General features: G+C 46.7%; 1 protein-coding gene across 1 annotated transcript in view; it reads right to left on the bottom strand.

The window, feature by feature from the left end:
• The window catches only part of LOC140395130 (E3 ubiquitin/ISG15 ligase TRIM25-like), a 46569-nt gene that overhangs the window by 7152 nt on the left and 18887 nt on the right, over positions 1–20530 (bottom strand). Inside the window, exons 2-5 of the mRNA XM_072482594.1 lie at positions 18142–18237; positions 14112–14345; positions 11025–11047; positions 219–364 (exon numbers count right to left, since the gene is read on the bottom strand). Coding sequence (XP_072338695.1) covers positions 219–364; positions 11025–11047; positions 14112–14345; positions 18142–18237 — 499 coding nt within the window. The remainder of the gene's footprint in view (positions 1–218; positions 365–11024; positions 11048–14111; positions 14346–18141; positions 18238–20530) is intronic.

The following is a 20530-nucleotide window of genomic DNA, read 5'->3' as shown; positions in this document are numbered from 1 at the left end:
TCCTCTGCTACAGCTCCGTCTGTGCTACAACAAGACTCAATTGGAAGTGCCACAGAAATACAACCCTAATGTTTTTAGTGCAGCAAGCTGTTTAAGCTTGATATGCGAGGTGCCTTGAGTTACAGTTTTAATTAGATAGACACTTTTATTGGAAAGCCTTGATGCAGTTTGGTTAGTGACACAGTGGAGTAAAACAGGATGGACAGTGTTGTACTTACACACTGTGGCCATTATGTCTCGATCCCTCTCGAGCTGGGAAACCGCTTCGTACTGTTTCTGTACCCAGTTGATCTTATCCGTCGTTATCTTATTGACGTCGGGAGGAGGTGGCTGTGGTGCCAGCGGTTCAGATGCTTCTTTAATTCTACAGAAAATTGTACGCCACGTTAAATTACATGTAGCGTTGCTGCATAAATAAAAACAAATCTACTCACAGTAAATGATAACGGTCTCTCCTGGAAAATGAGCCTATTACAATAGACTGGCAGATAGAATGAACTGTTACATTTAAAGTGAAAGGGCTCGCAGTGAAGGAACGGCCAAGCTACAGCTTAGGCTGAAATCAAGAAGAGAGATGGACCAGCCACCGCAATACGACCATAAGACACAGGAGCAGAATTAGGCCACTTGGCCCATCGAGTCTGCTCCGCCATTTAATCATGGCTGATATTTTCTCATCCCCATTCTTCTGCCTTCTCCCCATCACCCGTATTCCCCTTATTAATCATGAACCTATCTATCTTTGTCTTAAAGACACTCAGTGAATTGGCCTCCACAGCCTTCTGCGGCAAAGAGTTCCACAGATTCACCACCTTCTGGCTGAAGAAATTCCTCCTCATCTCTGTTTTAAAGGATCGTCCCTTTCGTCTGAGATGGTGTCCTCCGGTTCTAGTTTTTCCTACAAGGGGAAATATCCTCTCCACGTCCACTCTATCCAGGCTTCGCAGTATCTTGTAAGTTTCAATAAAATCCCCTTTCATCCTTCTGAACTCCAACGGGTACAGACCCAGAGTCCTCAAATGTTCCTCATACGACAAGTTCTTCATTCCAGGGATCATTCTTGTGAACCTCCTCTGGACCCTTTCCAAGGCCAGCACATGCTTCCATAGATACAGGGCCCAAAACTGCTCACAATACTCCAAATGAGGCCTAATGCAGCCTCAGAAGCACATCCCTGGTCTTGTATTCTAGCCCTCTTGACATTGCATTTGCCCTCTTAACTGCTGACTGAACCTGCACATTAACCTTAAGGGAATCGTTAACAAGGACTCCCAAGTCCCTTTGTGCTTCTGATTTCCGAAGCATTTCCCCATTTAGAAAATAGTCCATGCCTAAATTCCTCCTTCCAAAGTGCATAACCTCATACGTTTCCACATTTGTCACTTCATTGCCCACTCTCCTAGCTTGTCCAAGTCCTTCTGCAACCCCCTTGCTTCCTCAATACTACCTGTCCCTCTACAAATCTTTGTATCATCTGCAAACTTAGCAACAGTGCCTTCAGTACCTTCTTCCAGATCATTAATGTATGTTGTGAAAAGTTGTGGTCCCAGCACCGACCCCTGAGGCACACCACTAGTCACCGGCTGCCATCCTGAAAAAGACCCCTTTATCCCCACTCTCTGCCTTCTGCCAGTCAGCCAATCCTCTACCCATGCCAGGATCTTTCCCTTAACACCATGGGCTCTTAACTTATTTAACAGTCGCCTATGCGGCACCTTGTCAAAGGCCTTCTGGAAATCTAAATAAATCATGTCCACCGGTTCTCCTTTGTCACCTCCTTGTTAGCTCCTCAAAGAACTCTAACAGATTTGTCAGACACGACCTCCCTTTGACAAAGCCATGCTGACTCAGTCCTATTTTACCATGCACTTCCAAGTACTTTGCGATCTCATCTTTAATAACAGGCTCTAAAATCTTACCAATGACCAAATTCAGGTAACCGGCCTATAATTTCCCATCTTCTGCCTCCCTCCCTTCTTAAACAGTGGTGTTACATTAGCCACCTTCCAGTCCTCTGCGACCCCTTCTGCCTCCAGTAATTCCTGAAAGATCACTAATGCCTCTACAATTTCCTCAGCTATCTCTTTTAGGACCCTGGGGTGTAGTCCATCCGGTCCAGGTGACTTATCCACCTTCAGACCTTTCAGTTTCCCCAGAACCTTCTCCTTAGTAATGGTCACTGCACTCACCTCTGCCCCCTGGTTCTCCTGGAGCTCTGGCATCCCACTGGTGTCTTCCACTGTGAAGACTGATGCAAAGTAACTATTCCGTTCGTCTGCCATTTCTTTGTTTCCTATTATTACATCTCCAGCCACATTTTCTAGTGGTCCAGTGTCTATTTTTGCCTCTCTCTTATATATTGAAAAAATCTCTTCCTATCTTCCTTTATATTACTAGCTAGCGTGCATTCATACTTCATCTCCTTCCCCCTTTTATTGCTTTTTTAGTTATCCTCTGCTCGCTTTTAAAGGCTTCCCAATCCTCTGGTTTCCCACTAATCCTCGCCACTTTGTACGCTTTTTCTTTAGCCTTTATGCTGTCCTTGATAACCCTCATCAGCCATGGATGCCTTGTCCTCCCCTTAGCATGTTTCCTCCTCCTTGGGATGAATTTCTGTTGTGCCTCCCTAATAACCCCCAAAAACTCCTGCCATTGCTGTTCCACTGTCTCCCCTGCTAGGCTCCTTTTCCAATCAACCCTGGCCAGCTCCTCCCTCATGTCTTTGTAGTTACCCTTATTTTATTGTAATACCATTACATCTGATTGGAGCTTCTCTCTCTCAAACTGCAGGGTAAATTCTATCACTGCTCCCTAAGGGTTCCTTCACCTTAAGTTCCCTAATCAAGTCTGCCTCATTACACATCACAATCCAGAATTGCCTGTTCCCTAGTAGGCTCTGTCACAAGCTGCTCCAAAAAAAACATCTCTTAGACATACCACAAATTCCATTTCTTGGGATCCACTACCAACCTGATTTTCCCAGTCCACCTGTATATTGAAGTCCCCCATGATTATTGTAATATTGCCTTTTTTACATGCCTTTTCTATCTCCTGACTTATTTTCTGCCACACATCCTGACTACTGCTAGGAGGCCTGTACATAACTCCCATCAGGGTCTTTTTACCTTTGCGATTCCTCAACTCAGAGATTCTATGCCTTCTGATCCTATATAGCTCCTTTCTATCGATTTAACTTAATTCCTTACTAACAAAGAAACCCGCCCCCTTTACCCATCTGCCTGTCCTTTCGATAGGACGTATATCCTTGGATATTGCGATCCCAGCCCTGATCCCCTTGCAGCCATGTCTCTGTGATGCCCACAACATTGTACCGGCCAATTTCAATCAGCGCAACAAGCTCATTTACCTTGTTCCGTATACTGCGCGCATTTAGGTACAACACCCTCAATCCTGCATTGACCACCTCCCTTTTCACACTCTCCAGTCACTGTACCCTGTACTGTGGCCCTTTTTGATTTTTGACTATGGCTTCTCTGCCTTACACTTTCCTCCTTACTGCTTTTTGTTTCTGGCCCCGTTTTACTTCCCTCCGACTTCCTGCATCGGTTCCCATTCCCCTGCCGCATGTAGCTACTCGAATGTTACTTTGAAGTGAGAGTAAAAGTCAATTGATTCAGTCGAGGAATTTTCCTCCACTATCCTATCCAATATCGAGAGGAATAGAGGGGGGAAAAAATGAGAAATTGGCTGATGAGATCTACTATCTCACTACCCAAGCCTTGACTTCATTCCTCCTACCTCGGTCAGGGTTATTATTGCTGCCCTGTCAATGTTTGCCACTTGTAGGCTCAGCAGAGGGTTTCAATGGATGGCTTTGGGTCCAACAACTGTTCAAAATTATTTTCAGCAAAACCGTATTAGTACAAGCAAAGGAATAATTGGAGAATTATTTTGACGTCCTGGCTTGTACTCCGCTCCTTAAACAACCACCAGAAAATAGATTATCTGTACATTTATTTTATTGCTTTTTGTAGGTCCTTCCTATGCACAGACTAGCTGCTGTGTGTGCCTACCTGATCATCTCTGTAGATCTGCAATCCCAGGTATGGCAGAAACTTGACTAAACAGCTCTGCAACTCAACCACAGGCCAGGAATCAGAAATCAACCTCCAGTTGGGGATTGAACAGGAAATTTAATGACTGGAGAAGAATTTGGGAGGACATAGAAGGAATATATAATATCCAGACCAAACCACGAGGAGGCATTATTAATACGCCCGCAGGTTAAATTAATGTATGATTAGGGAGATGGGCACTGTGTGTGCATTCCTGAACAGAAGACACAGGGGTCACTCACAAGTGTAGCAAGTAATGCTGAAATGGAAAGAATATTCAAAGTTGGCCTGAAATTTGTAAGGGGCTGAGCAAACCTGATTAATGAGGTGACTATGCACACACTCTGGTATAATTTAATCAGATGATTATACACACATTCACTCCTTGATTAGTAGCGTAATCTTGAAAATTCAGGGGTCAATTTTAACTGTTCTCAGCAGACAGAAAATGTGCAGATCAGCTGTCCATTTCCTATTTGGTGGTACTGAGAAACGGGGTGAATTTAGATTAACTCGGGTGCTGAGTTAATGGAGTGATTATACATCCATTCAGATCCCTGGAAAATGTATAATCAAATATGGCTTCTGGTGGCAGCTATGAGGTAAACATGCGCATACATGTGGTGGTTCCGCCTGGGGATTTGTTTCTTTGGCCCTTTCTGCCCGGTTGACGGATGATTTTTGGGACGAAATTAGTCTAGTTTGTTAGAATAAGATCCCCTCTTGCAAATTATGTCTTGTGGATACAGTACAAGGCAGAAGTCGGGCAAGGGATCCTCGTCAGATTCAGAAGGTCCTCGAGCCTCAGAAGGGGAGAAAATGGCGGAGGTCTCTGTGGCACCGATGCCCCCTCGGTGGACAACCGAGAAATTGGTGGACTTCTTAACAAGTGAATTTAAGAAGCAGCGACAAGTGGTTGCTGAGGATCTGATGAAGGTGATTGAGGGGCCGTGGCACCTATTCTGACATCCTTGGTCAAGCTGAATCAGCGGAAAGCGGTACAGGAGGCACCAATCAATAAGGTGGGTGAGGCGCTCACCAACCATAATGATCAGATTGTCTCTTTGGAGGCAGAGATGGTGGGCACGATTCTCCACTCCCACGCCGGTTGGGTGAATCGCCTGGGCCGCCAAGATTTCCGGGAACGGCCCGGTCGAGTTTCGCGGGCCGCAGGCCGGAGAATCGCCGGATTCACCCAAAATGGCGATTCTCCAGCACCCCCGCTATTCTGAGGCCCGGGTCGGCCGAGCGGCCAGGCCAAAACGGCGGGTTCCCCCCGGCGCCGTCCACACCTGGTCGCTGCAGACGTGGGCGGTGCGTGAATGCTGGGGGGGCGGTCTGTGGGGGGGCAAGGGAGGGATCCTGCACCGGGCTTCACCTGGATGTGACGTCCTCTCTGAAGGAGGACCTCCTTCCTTCCGCGGCCCCGCAAGATCCGTCCCCCATCTTCTTGCAGGGAGGACTTAGAGAGGACGGCAACCAAGCATGCACGGGTTGGCGCCGGCCAACCCGCGCATGCGCGGATGACGTCCGTTATGCGGCGCCGGCCGCATCATTTATGCGGCGCCGCTTTTACGCGGGCGACAAGGCCTGGCGCGTGTAGATGACGCGGCCCCGATACTGGCCCATTGTCAGGGCCTGAATTGGTCGGGACCGGGGCCGTTCCGCGCCGTCGTGAACCTCGACGGCGTTCACGACGGCGCGGCCACTTCGGCGTGGGAGTGGAGAATCCCGCCCGGTGTTTCAGGCAGAGGAGCGAGGGGAGGGCATTAAAGGCCAAAGTTGATGATCTGGAGAATCGCTCTAGATGGTAGAATTTAAGAATTGTTGGGCTGCCGGAGGGCGTGAAAGGTACAAACGGCACGGGTTACATCTCTAATAGGTAGAGAGAGGTGGTATAGCGGATCTTTCCAACCCAGCCTGACCCTTCCTGAGTTGGACCAGGCCCATCGATCATTGAGGCAGAAGCCCAGATCAGGGGAGCCCACCATGGGAGATCGTTGTCAGATTCCATAGATACCTGGACAAGGAGTCCTGAGGTAGGCGAAAGACCACCGAGCTTGTAGATGGGAGGACCATGCCATCAGAATATACCAGGACATCGGGGCAGAGCTGGCAAGAAAATGTGTGGCATTTAATAAGGCCAAGGTTGCGCTCTATAAAAGCAATGTGCGATTTGGGATCGTGCATCAGGCTCATCTTCGGGTCACCTACAAGGACAGAAACGATTATTTCAATGCACCGGAGGAAGTGAATTACTTTGTTAATAGACACGGACTGGGGAGGGATCTGAAGTGCTCGAGGACTGTGGTCTTTACTGTTTGTTCATTGTTAAGTTCTTTTGTATCTGTATTTTTTGTGTGGAATTGTTGTAAAGTGTGGGAGGATGTGGTGTTGTTATGGGGCTTGTAGCTGGGTGAAATTGGAGGTTGTTTATTGTACTGTTGGAGCTGTTTGGGGGAGAGAATTTGGGTGTGGTTTTCCACTCTTCCTATAATGTTTGGTATTAAAGTTGGGCATGGGTAGAGGTGGGGGGGGAGGGGGGGGGGTGACTGTTGATTCAATATTTGAAAGACTTTGGGTGGGATCTACTGGTCGTGTTGCACCCGAAAAGCAGCGGGGTGGAGCGCAACATAACCTGGGATAAAGCTGGGAAGGTGGAGAAGTAGAGGCTGGTGGATTCCATCCTTGAGGTAGACCACCAATACTCGGTTGCTTTTGGCAGAGAGAAAGAAATTGCAGATGGATTTCGATTTGTTGCCAATGGGGAAGGCAGCGGGACAGCTGCGTCGCTCGAGGAGGACTTTTTAATGAGTATGGGGAGAAGACCAGCCATCTGTTAGCTCACCAGCTGAGGGGACAGACTGCCTGCCAGGCAATAGATCAGGTTCAGGACTCGGGTGGCAGGTTGGTTTCTGCCCCAGGAAAGGTTAATGAGGTGTTTGAGACCTTTTACCAAGGGCTATATAAGTCGGAACCTCCGGAAGAGGTTTTGATAATGTTACAGTTTTTGGATGGGTTGACCTTCCCGGGGGTGGAACCGGAGGGAAGGCAGAAGCTGGAGGTGCTGATTGGGCAGAAGAAGATCGTGAATTGTATTCGATGGCACCGGGTCCGAATGGATTCCCTGTTGCATATTATCAACAATGTGCTCGTCTGTTGGTTCCAGTTCTGCGGGATATGTTCGGTAATCCTCTGTCTCAGAGGGTGTGGCCGGCCATGCTGATGTAGGTGTTGATTTCCTTGAATCTGGAAATGATGAGGATCCCAAGGAGTGTGGGTCGTGCCGACCTATTTCCCTGCTAAACGCTGATGCTAAGTTGTTGGCTAAGATGTTGGCAACTCGTTTGGAGCCCTGCCTGCCGGGGGTGATTTCCGAGGAGCACGCAGGATTTGTTAGAGGCTGGCAGTTGTCGGTCAACATAGGAGATTGTTGAAAGTGGTTTTGTTGTCCTCCGCATTGACCAAGCCAGAGGTGATTATTACAATGGGATGTGAACAAAGTGTTCGACAGGGTTGAGTGGGGGCATCTCTTCCAGATGTTGGGGTGGTTTGGCTTTGAGCCAAAATTTATATCTTGGATTAGACCTTTGTACAGGGCCCCCACTGCGAGTGTCCGTACAAATGCTCTGAGCTCAGGGTACTTGCAACTGAACAGGGGTTCAAGGTAAGGGTGCCCATTATCTCCGCTGTTGTGTGATTGAGCCACTAACCATTGTGGTGAGGTCATCTACCAGTTGGAGTGGAATAGAGTATGGAGGGAGGGAACATAGGGTGTCGTTATATGTGAATGATTTGCTATTCGACACCACGCGCCTACTCTACAATGTAGGGGAGATAATGGAGGTTTCTCGTGCCAGCCTCCCCGAACAGGCGCCGGAATGTGGCGATTAGGTGCTTTTCACAGTAACTTAATTGAAGCCTACTTGTGACAATAAGCATTTTATTTATTTATTAAGGGAGTTTGGCTCTTTTTCAGGGTCAGGGTATAAGCTAAACCTGGGCAAGAGTGATTTTTTTCCCGGTGCCCCCCCCCCCCCCCCCTTTCCCGGGAGGGGAGGGGATCTGGGAGGCTACTGTTTCATCCAGCCAGGACTAGTTTCTGCTATCTGGGAATCGGATGGCCCATGATTGGTCCTCACTTGCCCGGTGTGGTGGATGGGGTGAAGGCTGATTTGAAGAGATGGGATGCCCGCCCTCTGACCTTGGCAGGGTGATTACAATCGCTGAAGATGAATTTTCTCCCAAGCTTTCAGTTTCTGTTCCACTGTCTCCCAGACTTTCTTTCTAAGGCTTTCTTTGATAGGGTCAATAAGTTAATATCTACTTTTGGATGGGTGTGTAAGACCCCTTGGTCTTATCCATTCTGCAAATGGATAATCGGGTGATTGGCACTACCTAATCTGCTGTAATATTACTGGGTGGCAAACATTGAAAAGGCGTGGTGGTGCGTTAAGGATCCGGACTCTATATGGGGGTGGATGGAGGAGGCTTTGTATATAGGATCGAGTCTGAAGGCCCTTGTTACTGTCCCACTCTCCTTCGCTCCAGTGAAATTTTCGTCAAGCCTAGCGGCAACAGCCTCTTTGAAGATTTGGAATCAATTTAGGCAGCATTTTAAATTAGGATCTATGTCGCTGTTGCCTCCGATTTGGGGAAACCATAGGTTTGTGCTGTCTGGTTTAGAGTCAACATTCAGGGCATGGGAGGGGAAGGGGTTGGAGAGGTTTAGGGATATGTTTCTGGAGGGTAGGTTTGTTGGTCCAGATCAGATCTTGGAGAAGTTCGAGCTCCTCAGATACAACGTATTCAGATCCTTTCTGGTGCGTGATTTTGTATGTAAGGAGCTTCCTTTGTTTCTCCTGGTACTGGCGTCCTTGCTTGTGGATAGGGTCCTGTCCTTGGACAAGCTAGGGGAGGGAAGGATGTCAGACATTTATGAGCAGTTGCTGGTGAGGCATCACTGGAAGAAGAGGAAATGGGAGGATGTCTTTGGGGGGGGGCGGGGTGTGTGGAGTGAGGCACTTCACCAGGTTAACTTTACCTTCTCGTGTGCAAGGTTAAGTCTGATACAGTTCAAGGTGGTGCACAGGGCACACCTCACCAGGGGGCACATGTTCTCGTCCTGCTTGTTAATTTTTGGGTCTCCTTTTTTGAAACAATGTCAGGGATTCTGGGTGTTACGCTGGAGCCGTGCCCACTGGTGGTCATTTTTGGAGTGTCGGACTTGCCTGTGCTGCAGGCGGGGACGAAGGAGGATGTCTTGGCCTTCACCTTGTTAATAGCCCAGAGGCGAGACTTGCTCGGGTGGAGGTCTCCGGTGTCGCCTAAGGCTTCGGCCTGGTATGGGGACCTGGTGGAATTTCTGTACCTGGAGGAGATCGAGTATGCGATGAGGCAGTCGGCGGACGGGTTTTACTCAACGTAGCAGCCGATCATTTTCGTTTTCGGGGAGCTGGTTACCGTCAGCTGTTAGGGGGATGGGTGAGGGTTGGTCAATCTATTAAGGTCTTCTTTGCGGGGGGCGGAGGGGGGGGAGACGGTCTTGGGAGGGGTTAGGTTTGGCTTGGTATAAAACTGGTTTGTGATGGGTTGTGTGGTGATGGGTTCTCTTTGTAATATTGAAAATTTTGTTTGAATAAAATTATTATTAAAATAAATAAATTCACATACTCCGTTTATGGATTATTTACTCATGTGCTCAGTATCTCATTTATTGGATCATTTATTCACACCCACTATCCCATTTAATGGACATACCCACAATCATTCATTGGTGCAACAGAGAAAAAGCCTTGAAGCCAAATTTGACAGTATGACTGCTTCATCATATTTACAGATATTCTCCAGATGCAGAACAGTTCCAGATTACTTCCAGAATTTTCTGTCCCACATTCTCCATGCCACATGATCATATTTTCTATCAATATGAATGTGGGTAAAATTGCAGGTTAGCAAGATCCATTCATAAGATTTAAATATTTCACCATTTTAAAGTGTGTTCAAAGTCACCTCGGGAAGAATCTATTTGATAAGCAGAGACGGTAACGAATGCTTTATATCATTTGAGGAGATCTCTCTTCAGTTATTCATTGAATAAATAAAGAATTTGCATTTATGTGGGGACTTTCGTATTCTCATGTTGTTCCATGACATTTTGCAACTAATAAAGTTAATTAAAATGCAATTAGTGTGATGTAGATACTGTAGCAGCCTAATCGTACACTGCAAAGTCGCATTAACAGCAATCAGGAAACAACAACTTAATCTACTTTGATGGGGTTGGTTCAGAGACAAATGTCAGTTCGGGCATGTTATGAACTCTGTGCCCCTCTTTAAATCGCGGCATGGCATTTTTTTTATACCCCTCTCGAGGACAATTATGGATGGGCAATACATCTTAGCCAGCGACGCCCACATCCCATTAATAACTTTTTAAAAACCCAATCGGCAGCTTGGTTTAACACCTCATCTGAAAGGTAGCTCCTTCAACAATGCAGCACTCCCTCAGTACTCCACTGAAGTGGCAATCAGGATACCTGGGCTTAAACTCACGACACTCTGATCACTGCTGTCGAAGCTTTCCGTCTTGAACTCGTCAAGGCAGAACGTGCGAGACTGCCAATCATACAGGCAACAACAATTTAGACTGCGCGAGAGGAGAGTGCGGACTGGTTGGAAAGTGGGTTCTCTGCTTCATCAACAATAACAATTTGCATTTATGTAGCCTCTTTACAGTGCAGTAAAAAAAGGTCTTTAGTCAGATCCAGAAATGAGGGTGTAGCCATTGAGCCAAGCTGAAACGATTATTTTAAAAGTCCAACATGTAACGTAGCACACACTGCAGCAGCAGAAACAGATAAAGGTACATTTAAATTAAGGTCTACACCATACCTGCTGCAGTTTTAATCAATTTCAGTGAATTATGGCAAACTTAATTTCACTTACCTCAATCCCATTGAATTAAATCCCTGAAATAATGAGATAAAACAAATAATATGAATATTGTATAAGATATAAGTGCATTAAATATCAGTAATACTGTTGGAGAATAATTGCTGAGATTCATTGGTATTCTATGGCAAACATTAACTAGGGCTTCTTGTGGATCTAATAATTGCAAAGCAAACAAACTTTTTTTTAAAATTTAGAGTACCCAATTCTTTTTTTTCCCAATTAAGGGGCAATTTAGCGTGGCCAATCCACCTAACCTGCACATCTTTGGGTTGCGAGGGTGAGACCCACGCAGACACGGGGAGAATGTGCAAATTCCACACAGACAAGTGACCCGGGGCCGGGATCGAACCTGGGACCTCGGCGCCGTGGTGCAGCAGTGCTAAAATCACAGGTCGTTAGATCTCGTGAGGTGTCCCGAGCATTGTAAGTCTTGCGAGAGGCCTCTCACGAGATTTAATGGCCTTGTCACATCCCGGGTCGAACACAACGAGGCTGTTTGATTGGCCCAATATTTCCACTTGAAATGAAAGGTATGACACCTCCATCAGGCACTCATCTTCAGGCAAGCCAATTAGTTGTTCTGGAAAGGGAGTGAGGAAGAATGCCCAAGCTGTGAGGAATCTCACTTTCTGTCAACACATGGTCAAAGAAAAACAAGGCATCACACCAATGATATTCCAATAATTGCTGGCAGGAAATGATGTTCCTCATCACCAGTCAGTAGCGAGAAAATTGAGGATTTGATGTAGTTTGTTTTAGATCCTTAGGTACCATGACAACCTTTTTTTTAAAGTTACTACCTCATTAAATCTTACACCAATGTGCACTCACTTTTAAACTTCTGGGAAAAGGACATTTATAACGGTTTACAGAATTCATTTTCCTTGAACTCTCCCTCTTAAGAATAGTGCCATATCTCAGCTCCCCCAACACAGGACATTCACCACGATAGTACAACACCATCACCCTTCCCAATTATCCTGGATTCTAAACTCTTTCTCCCCAATCATTCCTCTCATTACAACCTCCTCCGCAGGTCTGCATTGCCTGACACATCCACCTCACCTACAGGCAGTGACCCCGCCTCTCCTAATGGTCTAAAAACCATTTGCGATAGTCTAGACTCGACTACTTCAACACATTCCTGACTGTTCTCTCCTCTTGACATCATCTAAAACTCTGCTGCCTATGACTTAACTTTCAGTAAATCTCATTCTGCTATGAGCCTGTGCCCACACACACAAGTTCACACTCAAGCAACATCGTGATTTTGAAATCCTCATCCTTATTTGCAAACTCTTACCCCTCCCTAGCTCTGTAATCTCTTCCAGACCCACAATCCTTCAAAATATCTGTCCATCTCTAATTCTGGCCTCTTGTGCATCTTCAATTTTAACTGCTCCATCATAGGTGGCCAAACCTTCAGATAACTAGGTCCCAAGCCCTGGATTACTTTCTCTACACCTCCCCATCCTCCTTGAAGACATTCTTTAAAACCTACCCACTGACCAATATTTTAGTCATCTGACCTAATGTCTCCTTATGAGGAGAGTGAGTAATGGGGAGGTGATGGCGTAGTGGTATTATAACTGGACTAGTTTGGTTTTGAATATTTATGCATTCACATGCATACCACTGAATCCCGACACCAGTGGTTTGGGACAGTGTATGTATTCTATTCCTTGTCCCTTCCCCAGCAGTTTGTTTTATCCAAATATAATTGATCACTGCTACAATCCCTCACTCCTTACCTTCCTCCTCCGGTAATATTTTTCCGATCATTTAATTCAACTGAGCCCTTGGTCTTCCATTCAAGCTCACAGTCGCTGCAGTTCATACCATTCTCCGGAAGTATTGCAACGACTCACCAGACTGACTTCAACAGCATCTCCTAAACCCCATGACTTCTCCCACTGAGGACAGCAGCAGCAGTATCGCAGGAACACAAATCATCCCCAAGTTCCCCTCCAAGACACACAACATCCTGACTGGGAGATGGATTGCCATTCCTTTATCACTGCTGTGTGGGAATTCTGGGAATCGAATCATCACTGTGGGATCATCAAGAGCCCAAGAACTGATGCACCCAAGACAAGGTCCACAAGATAACTAGGAATGACCAATACTGTAGCCTTCCTGGGGAGGCGGTGGAGTAATGCTATTGTGACTGGACTAGTAAACCAGAGACCCAGAGTACTGCTCTGTGGACTGAGGTTCAAATCCCATCACAGCATTTGGTGAAATTTGAATTCAGTAAAAAAAAATCTGGAATTTTAAAAAAAAATTCTTGTCAACTGTCATTCAAACTCATCTGGTTCATGAGTGTCCTTTATTCTGCCATATTTACCTGGCCTGGCTTACATGTGACTCCAGACCCACAGCAATGTGGTTCACTCTGAGTGCCCTAGCAAGCTACTCAGTTCAAGGGATAGGCAACAAATTCTGGACTTTCCAGCGATATCTACATCCCATGAATATATTTTAAAGTGAGGTTTGATGTCATACTTTGGTTTATAGTGCTCCTGTGAAGCACCTTGGGAAGTTTCATTACATTTAAGGTGGCGTATAAGTATAAATTGTTGCTGGTGTTTTAGTCCTTTTCCCAATGCTCCCAGAGACAAGCTTGTCCTCTGCTCCCAATCCATGCTCGATTGCTTACACATCCCCAAGGAACAACTCCCAGGGCTAGAAGACCTTACAGCACACCTTCCTGGAATTTTTAATATTCCCACATTGAACAAATTCTCCAATACCTTGCCAGCACTCCCACACCCCAAAATCAACCTTTCCCTCCCAAAGCCTGCAGCTTCCCCGCTCCCAAATTCCAGAAGTTCCCATTAATGATACCTCGGTTCCATGGCCTTTCCCCAATTGTCTAAAACTTCAACACTTCCTCTCACTGCTCCCATATCCCCAGACCAACACCCTCCTCAACCCAAACCTCCCCATACACTTCCTATCGACCTGCAACCTGGAACATCTTCCTCTGAATTTTGGATTGAAAAAAAGCTAAGACGTAAAATTCCACAGGTTAAAAAGAGTTCTCGACAGGAGAGGCTGCAGTGCAAAACACGTTACCTGTATGAAAATCAGTTTGTCGTTCTTCGTTAAGAGATCACTGAAATCAGACAGATTTTTCTCAAATGCTTCCATTTTGTTTTCCAGTTCAAGAATCTGGGCATCGATTTCTCCAGTCACATGTCTCTGTACTTTGTCGAGGTATTTAAATGCTTCTTTTTCTTCATTTTCAAAATACTTCCGTATTGCAGTACATTTCTCCTGAATTTGGATTTTGGTCTCCCTGATCAGTGTCTGTTAAATGGAAACACTCTGGTTATTACACTGCAGCTCACTCAACTGCAAGTTGTTTCACTGGCTGAACCTAGACAGGCATTATCTACTTTAGTGCTCCGGAGAACATGAGCTGGATTTTCCGGTAACCCAGCTGCGAGTTTCTCTTTTATTTTTAAAATATTTTTATTCAGGTATTTGAAAATTTTTATAATAATAACAATGACATAAACATGGTTTAATAAACATTGCCACACCCAACCCAATCTTCACAAACCCCAACCTTCTCTTCCCCCCACCCCCCCGGCACCCTTGGAATACTGCTTCTGCTGACATTTTAATTTTCCCCGAGAAAGTCGACGAGCGGCTGCCACCTCCGGGTGAACCCGACCATTGACTCGCTTAAGGCGAACTTTATCGTCTCGTGACTGAGAAACCCAGCCCTGTCACTAACCCAGGTCTCTACACTCAGGGTCTTCGAGTCCCTCTATATTAGCAGGATCCATCTCCGGGCTACCAGGGAGGCAAAGGCCAAGACGTCGGCCTCTCTCACCCCCTGAATTCCCGGCTCTTCCGACACTCCAAAGATCACTACCTCCGGACTCGGCACCACCCGTGTTTTTAGTACCATGGACATTGCCTTCGCAAAACCCTGCCAAAATCCTCTAAGCTTCGGGCATGCCCAAAACATGTGGACACGATTTGCTGGGCTTCCCGTGCACCTCGCACACCTGTCCTCGACCCCGAAAAACTTGCTCATCCGGGCCACTGTCATGTGTGCCCGGTGGACTACCTTAAATTGTATCAGGCTAAGCCTGGCACATGATGAGGAGGTACTAACCCTGCTTAGGGCATCCGCCCTTCGATCTGCCTCTGTCTCTCCTCCTAGCATGTCCTCCCACTTGCCCTTAAGCTCCTCCACTGGGGTTTCCACCGCCTCCGAAAGCTTCTGGTAAATATCCGATACCTTCCCCTCTCCCACCCAGGTACTGGAGACTACTCTATCCTGTATCCCCCGTGGCGGCAGCAGGGGAAAGGCCGGGACCTGCTTTCTCAGGAAGTCTCGCACCTGCAAATACCTAAACCAATTCCCTGCGGGCAATTAAAATTTATCCTCCAAGGCTTTCAAGCTGGGAAAGCTCCCGTCTATAAATAGATCCCCCATCCTTCTGATTCCTGCCCCCTGACGCCTCCGGAACCCACCATCCAGCCTACCCGGTACAAACCGATGATACTTATAAATCGGGGTCCAAATCGATGCTCCCTCCCCTCTCTTATGTCTCCTCCACTGCCTCCAGATTCTCAGAGCCGCCACCACCACCGGACTTGTGGAGTATCGAGCCAGCGAAAACGGAAGAGGTGCCATTATCAGTGGTCCCAAACTTGTGTCTTTACATGACGCCGCCTCCATCCGCTCCCACAACCGACCCCTCCCCCGCTACCCACTTCCTAATCATGACTATATTAGTTGCCCAGGAGTAATTGCAGAAGTTCGGCAGCGCCAACCCACCCTCCCCCCCGACTACGCTCCAGCAACACTTTCTTCACTCACGGGGTTTCACTCGCCCACACAAAGCCCAAAATAATCTTATTCACCCGCTTGAAAAAGGCCTTGGGGATGAAGATGGGGAGGCACTGAAAGACTAACAGAAATCTGGGGAGGACCGTCATTTTCACGGTCTGAACCCTCCCCGCCAGTGATAGCGGGAGCATGTCCCATCTCTTAAAGTCCCCTTCCATTTGCTCTACCAGCCGGGATAGGTTTAACTTGTGCAGTGTCTCCCATTCCTGGGCCACCTGGATTCCCAGATACCGAAAGCTCTTTCCTACCATTCTAAGCGGCAGCTCTCCCAGTCTCTTCTCCTGTCCTCTTGCCTGGATCACGAACATCTCGCTTTTCCCCATGTTCAACTTATACCCCGAAAAATTGCCAAATTCCCCCAGGATTCGCATTACTTCCTCCCAACCCCTCCAACGGGTCTGAAATATACAAGAGCAGGTCATCTGCGTAAAGCGAGACCCGGTGCTCCACTCCACCCCCCCCCCCCCCCCCCCCCCTCCCCATATCAGCCCTTTCCAGTTCCTAGAGGCTCTTAACGCCATGGCCATTGGCTCTATGGCCAGCGCAAACAGTAACGGGGAGAGGGCATCCTTGCCTTGTCCCTCGGTGTAGTTCAAAATACCCCAACCTCAGCCGGTTCGTACGGACACTCGCTACTGGTGCCTGATAGAGCAACCGCACCCAGTCAATAAAGCCCTCACCAAACCCAAACCTTCCCAGCGCCTCCCACAGGTAATTCCACTCCACCAAATCAAAAGCCTTCTCCGCATCCATCGTTACCACTACCTCCACCTCCTCTCCTTCTGAGGGCATCATAATAACATTCAAAAGCCTTCGAACATTGGCCTTGAGTTGCCTGCCCTTTACAAATCCCGTCTGGTCTTCCCCTATCACCCCCGGGACACAGTCCTCTATCCTTGTAGCCAGTATCTTAGCCAGCAGTTTGGCATCCACAGCTGCGTGTTTCTCAGTGGCACACCGATCGCTCATGCCGGGATTCTCCACACCCGCCGCTTGTCAGTGGGATTTACCATTGGAGCCACCCCACGCAACCGGGAAACCCCCGGGCGGAGGTGCGCTGCTGGCGGAAACAGAGAATCGCAATGGCCGGAGAATTCCAGCCCATATTTCATGCTCATTTATTCTCACGTGTATTTTAATCCGATAGACAATGAACCTGAAAGGAAATAGCAGAGAACCAAGAGTCTGAGTAAGCATCACTTTCGGCTGAATTTACTGAAGCCCATCAGAGCCGGCACGATGGTGAGGTGCTGGGAAAATTGGGCAAGAGTACCCAGATCCAATTCCCAGCTTCAAGAAAACCATCCCCAATTAAGCCCAGGACACGAAGGGTCCTATGGAGGAATCTTGCCTATTAGCCACTTAAAGCCATTTAACCCTGAGTCCACCAGTACTTAGTGGGATTCAACAGGGCTTGTATGGGTCTCCCGTGGCTCCCGAAATGCCCCAGCAAACTTTAAAAGATTTGCCAGAAGCCTACTTGGGGGTCCCTCATTGACTGGCACTCAGTGCCCGATCAAGGAATCCGGTATCGGAAAGCCACCTCGTACCCTTGCCACGGAACCCCTCGCCACCCCATCTCCAAGAACCCCATCCCACCCATTCACCTGATTCCAGGGATCCAGTGTCAATCCTCAGAGCATTCTCAGCACCAACCATCACTACTGGTGGCACTGTGAGCAATAGAGAATTTATGGCCTCTGATTGGCCATTAACTGCTCTGAGAAGTGTTAAAGCATGACTATCAAGCATGTTCGGATTATCTGAGCGTTTCCACACATTAATTTTTTCCTGCAGGAATCAAGATTTTTCAATTTGGTGGCTTTGTAAATCAGGCACTTTACATTTTTCATGAAAATAATTTTGGTCCCACTAACAAGGTTAACTCTGTAAAACTTGTGCTCCATTTGGTCTGACAGTACTTGAGCCTGGAGTGTAGAAAGAATCTTACTCTGTACATAACCAATAATATATCAGACTCAAAGACGGTGCAGAGGGAATTTAGTTTTGCATTTGAACTGGATAGTAAATGATTTACCTTGGAATGTAACCTGATCTGTGTCTGATAGAAAAGTGCTTGACACTGACACTGGATATCAATCCTAGAACTGACAACTCTCATATGATAAGCACCAAGAGTCCTCACTAAACAAAAGTCAATGTAAAAGAAGCAGACCTGATCTGTTTAGGTAAAGAAACAGCCCGTGGATAGTGACGGTCAATATTCAAACTAACCTGGGTGCTTTCCTTCTGTGTCTGGAGATGGTCAAGGGCAGCTTGAATGGAGGTTGTATTTGTCCTGACCTTTTCGATTTGTTGTTGCAAGTGGTCCTTAAAATCAATCAAAATAGTTACTGTAATCTGGCAATTGTAACAAAGGGAGAGAACCCAGAGAGAGAAATACAGGTGACACCGAATGGCATCTCTGAGATGGAGACAGTGAGGCTCGTGAGATAGATGAAGTCAGAGAATGAGAGGTAGAACTGAAGACAGACAAATTGAGGAGGCAGAGTGATAGAACTAAAAATAGGAATAAATAAACTAATACACAGAACAATAGAGCAATGTTGTACAGAGATGTGTAGTGACATATCAAGAGATGCGTATTGAGCTACAGAGATGCATGTTGAACGATGGATAGCTGCATATTGAGCTATTGTAAGGGCCTTCCTGTTGTTTCCCTTATTTCACATTTCTTTTACCTTGTCATTATCATTTTTGATCCATGGATATTTAACGAACATATATCTTTAAATCGAGCATTGGAAGTGAGGGACTCAAAAATTGCAAAATAATACACTGTGTTATTCGGGATTTTACTTTTGAACAGCAAAATGCAGACTTTCTGGCACCCGAGTAATCGGAGGGATTCGGTTCAATTGGTTGGCTGGTGGTCAATGAATTGGCTAAAGGCCGTATTCTGCCCGGCGACTGGCGGTGATTGGGTCCTGCCTGTGTAAGATGGTTTTCCGAGAATCCAGAAAGGGACTGTTGGGCCCTGGACGCAGAGAGAAGAAGCTGCTGTCTCTTTCTCTCTCCCTCCTTCCCTCTCTCTCTCTTTTCAGAAATGTTGCCTACCTGCTGTTTTTCTGAACCTGCAGAGAAATTCTTGGGACCTGGATGAATCTACAGTGAAAACCAATACAGGCTGAAAACAAAAACCTCCAACTAAAGGTCTAGACTGAAATGGGTGCACTGGAAGGCATCCATTTAAAAATAGACTTTTATCCTTTTTACTTATTTTTTTTCTTTACACCCCTCTTTACACAGAAGGTGGGGCAAGTTAAACTAGGGTATTAGGAATTAGATAATAGTTAACCAGTTTTATTTGCTGCATGCTTATTGAGTTCTTTGAGTAGGTGACCAAACAGGTGGATGAGGGTAAAGCAGTTGATGTGGTGTATATGGATTTCTGTAAAGCGTTTGATAAGGTTCCCCACGGTAGGCTATTGCAGAAAATACGGAGGCGTGGGATTCAGGGTGATTTAGCTGTTTGGAAATTGGCTAGCTGGAAGAAGACAAAGGCTGGTGGTTGATGGGAAATGTTCAGACTGGAGTCGTTACTAGTGGTGTACCACAAGGATCTGTTTTGGGGCCACTGCTGTTTGTCATTTTTATAAATGACCTGGAGGAGGGCGTAGAAGGATGGGTGAGTAAATTTGCAGATGACACTAAAGTCGGTGGATTGTGGACAGTGCGGAAGGATGTTACAAGTTACAGAGGGACATAGATAAGCTGCAGCGCTGGGCTGAGAGGTGGCAAATGGAGTTTAATGCAGAAAAGTGTGAGGTGATTCATTTTGGAAGGAATAACAGGAAGACAGAGTACTGGGCTAATGGTAAGATTCTTGGCAGTGTGGATGAGCAGAGAGATCTCGGTGTCCATGTACATAGATCCCTGAAAGTTGCCATCCAGGGTGAGAGGGTTGTTAAGAAGGCGTACGGTGTGTTAGCTTTTATTGGTAGAGGGATAGAGTTTCGGAGCCATGAGGTCATGTTGCAGCTGTACAAAACTCTGGTGCGGCCGCATTTGGAGTATTGCGTGCAATTCTGGTCGCCACATTATAGGAAGGATGTGGAAGCATTGGAAAGGATGCAGAGGAGATTTACCAGAATGTTGCCTGGTATGGAGGGAAGATCTTATGAGGAAAGGCTGAGGGACTTGAGGCTGTTTTAGTTAGAGAGAAGAAGGTTAAGAGGTGACTTAATTGAGGCATACAAGATGATCAGAGGATTGTATAGGGTGGACAGTGAGAGCCTTTTTCCTCGGATGGAGATGTCTAGCATGAGTGGACACACCTTTAAATTGAGGGGAGATAGATATAAGAGAGATGTCAGAGGTAGGTTCTTTACTCAGAGAGTAGTAAGGGCGTGGAATGCCCTGCCTGCAACAGTAGTGGACTCGCCAACACTAAGGGCATTCAAATGGTCATTGGATAGACATATGGACGATAAGGGAATAGTGTAGATGTAAGACTTCTGTCCTATATCTATCAGGTGCATAATGAACGACAGAGCGATGGGTATTGATCATCAAAGAGATACATATTGAGCGATACAAAGATGCATACTGACCTATAGAGGTGTGTTCAGCAACAGAAATGCATATTGAGTGACATGCATAC

Source organism: Scyliorhinus torazame, chromosome 18 (genome assembly GCF_047496885.1).
Source record: "Scyliorhinus torazame isolate Kashiwa2021f chromosome 18, sScyTor2.1, whole genome shotgun sequence".
NCBI lineage: Eukaryota > Metazoa > Chordata > Chondrichthyes > Carcharhiniformes > Scyliorhinidae > Scyliorhinus > Scyliorhinus torazame.
Note: the sequence above shows the minus strand (reverse complement) of the source record. Positions and strands in the feature narration are given on the sequence as shown.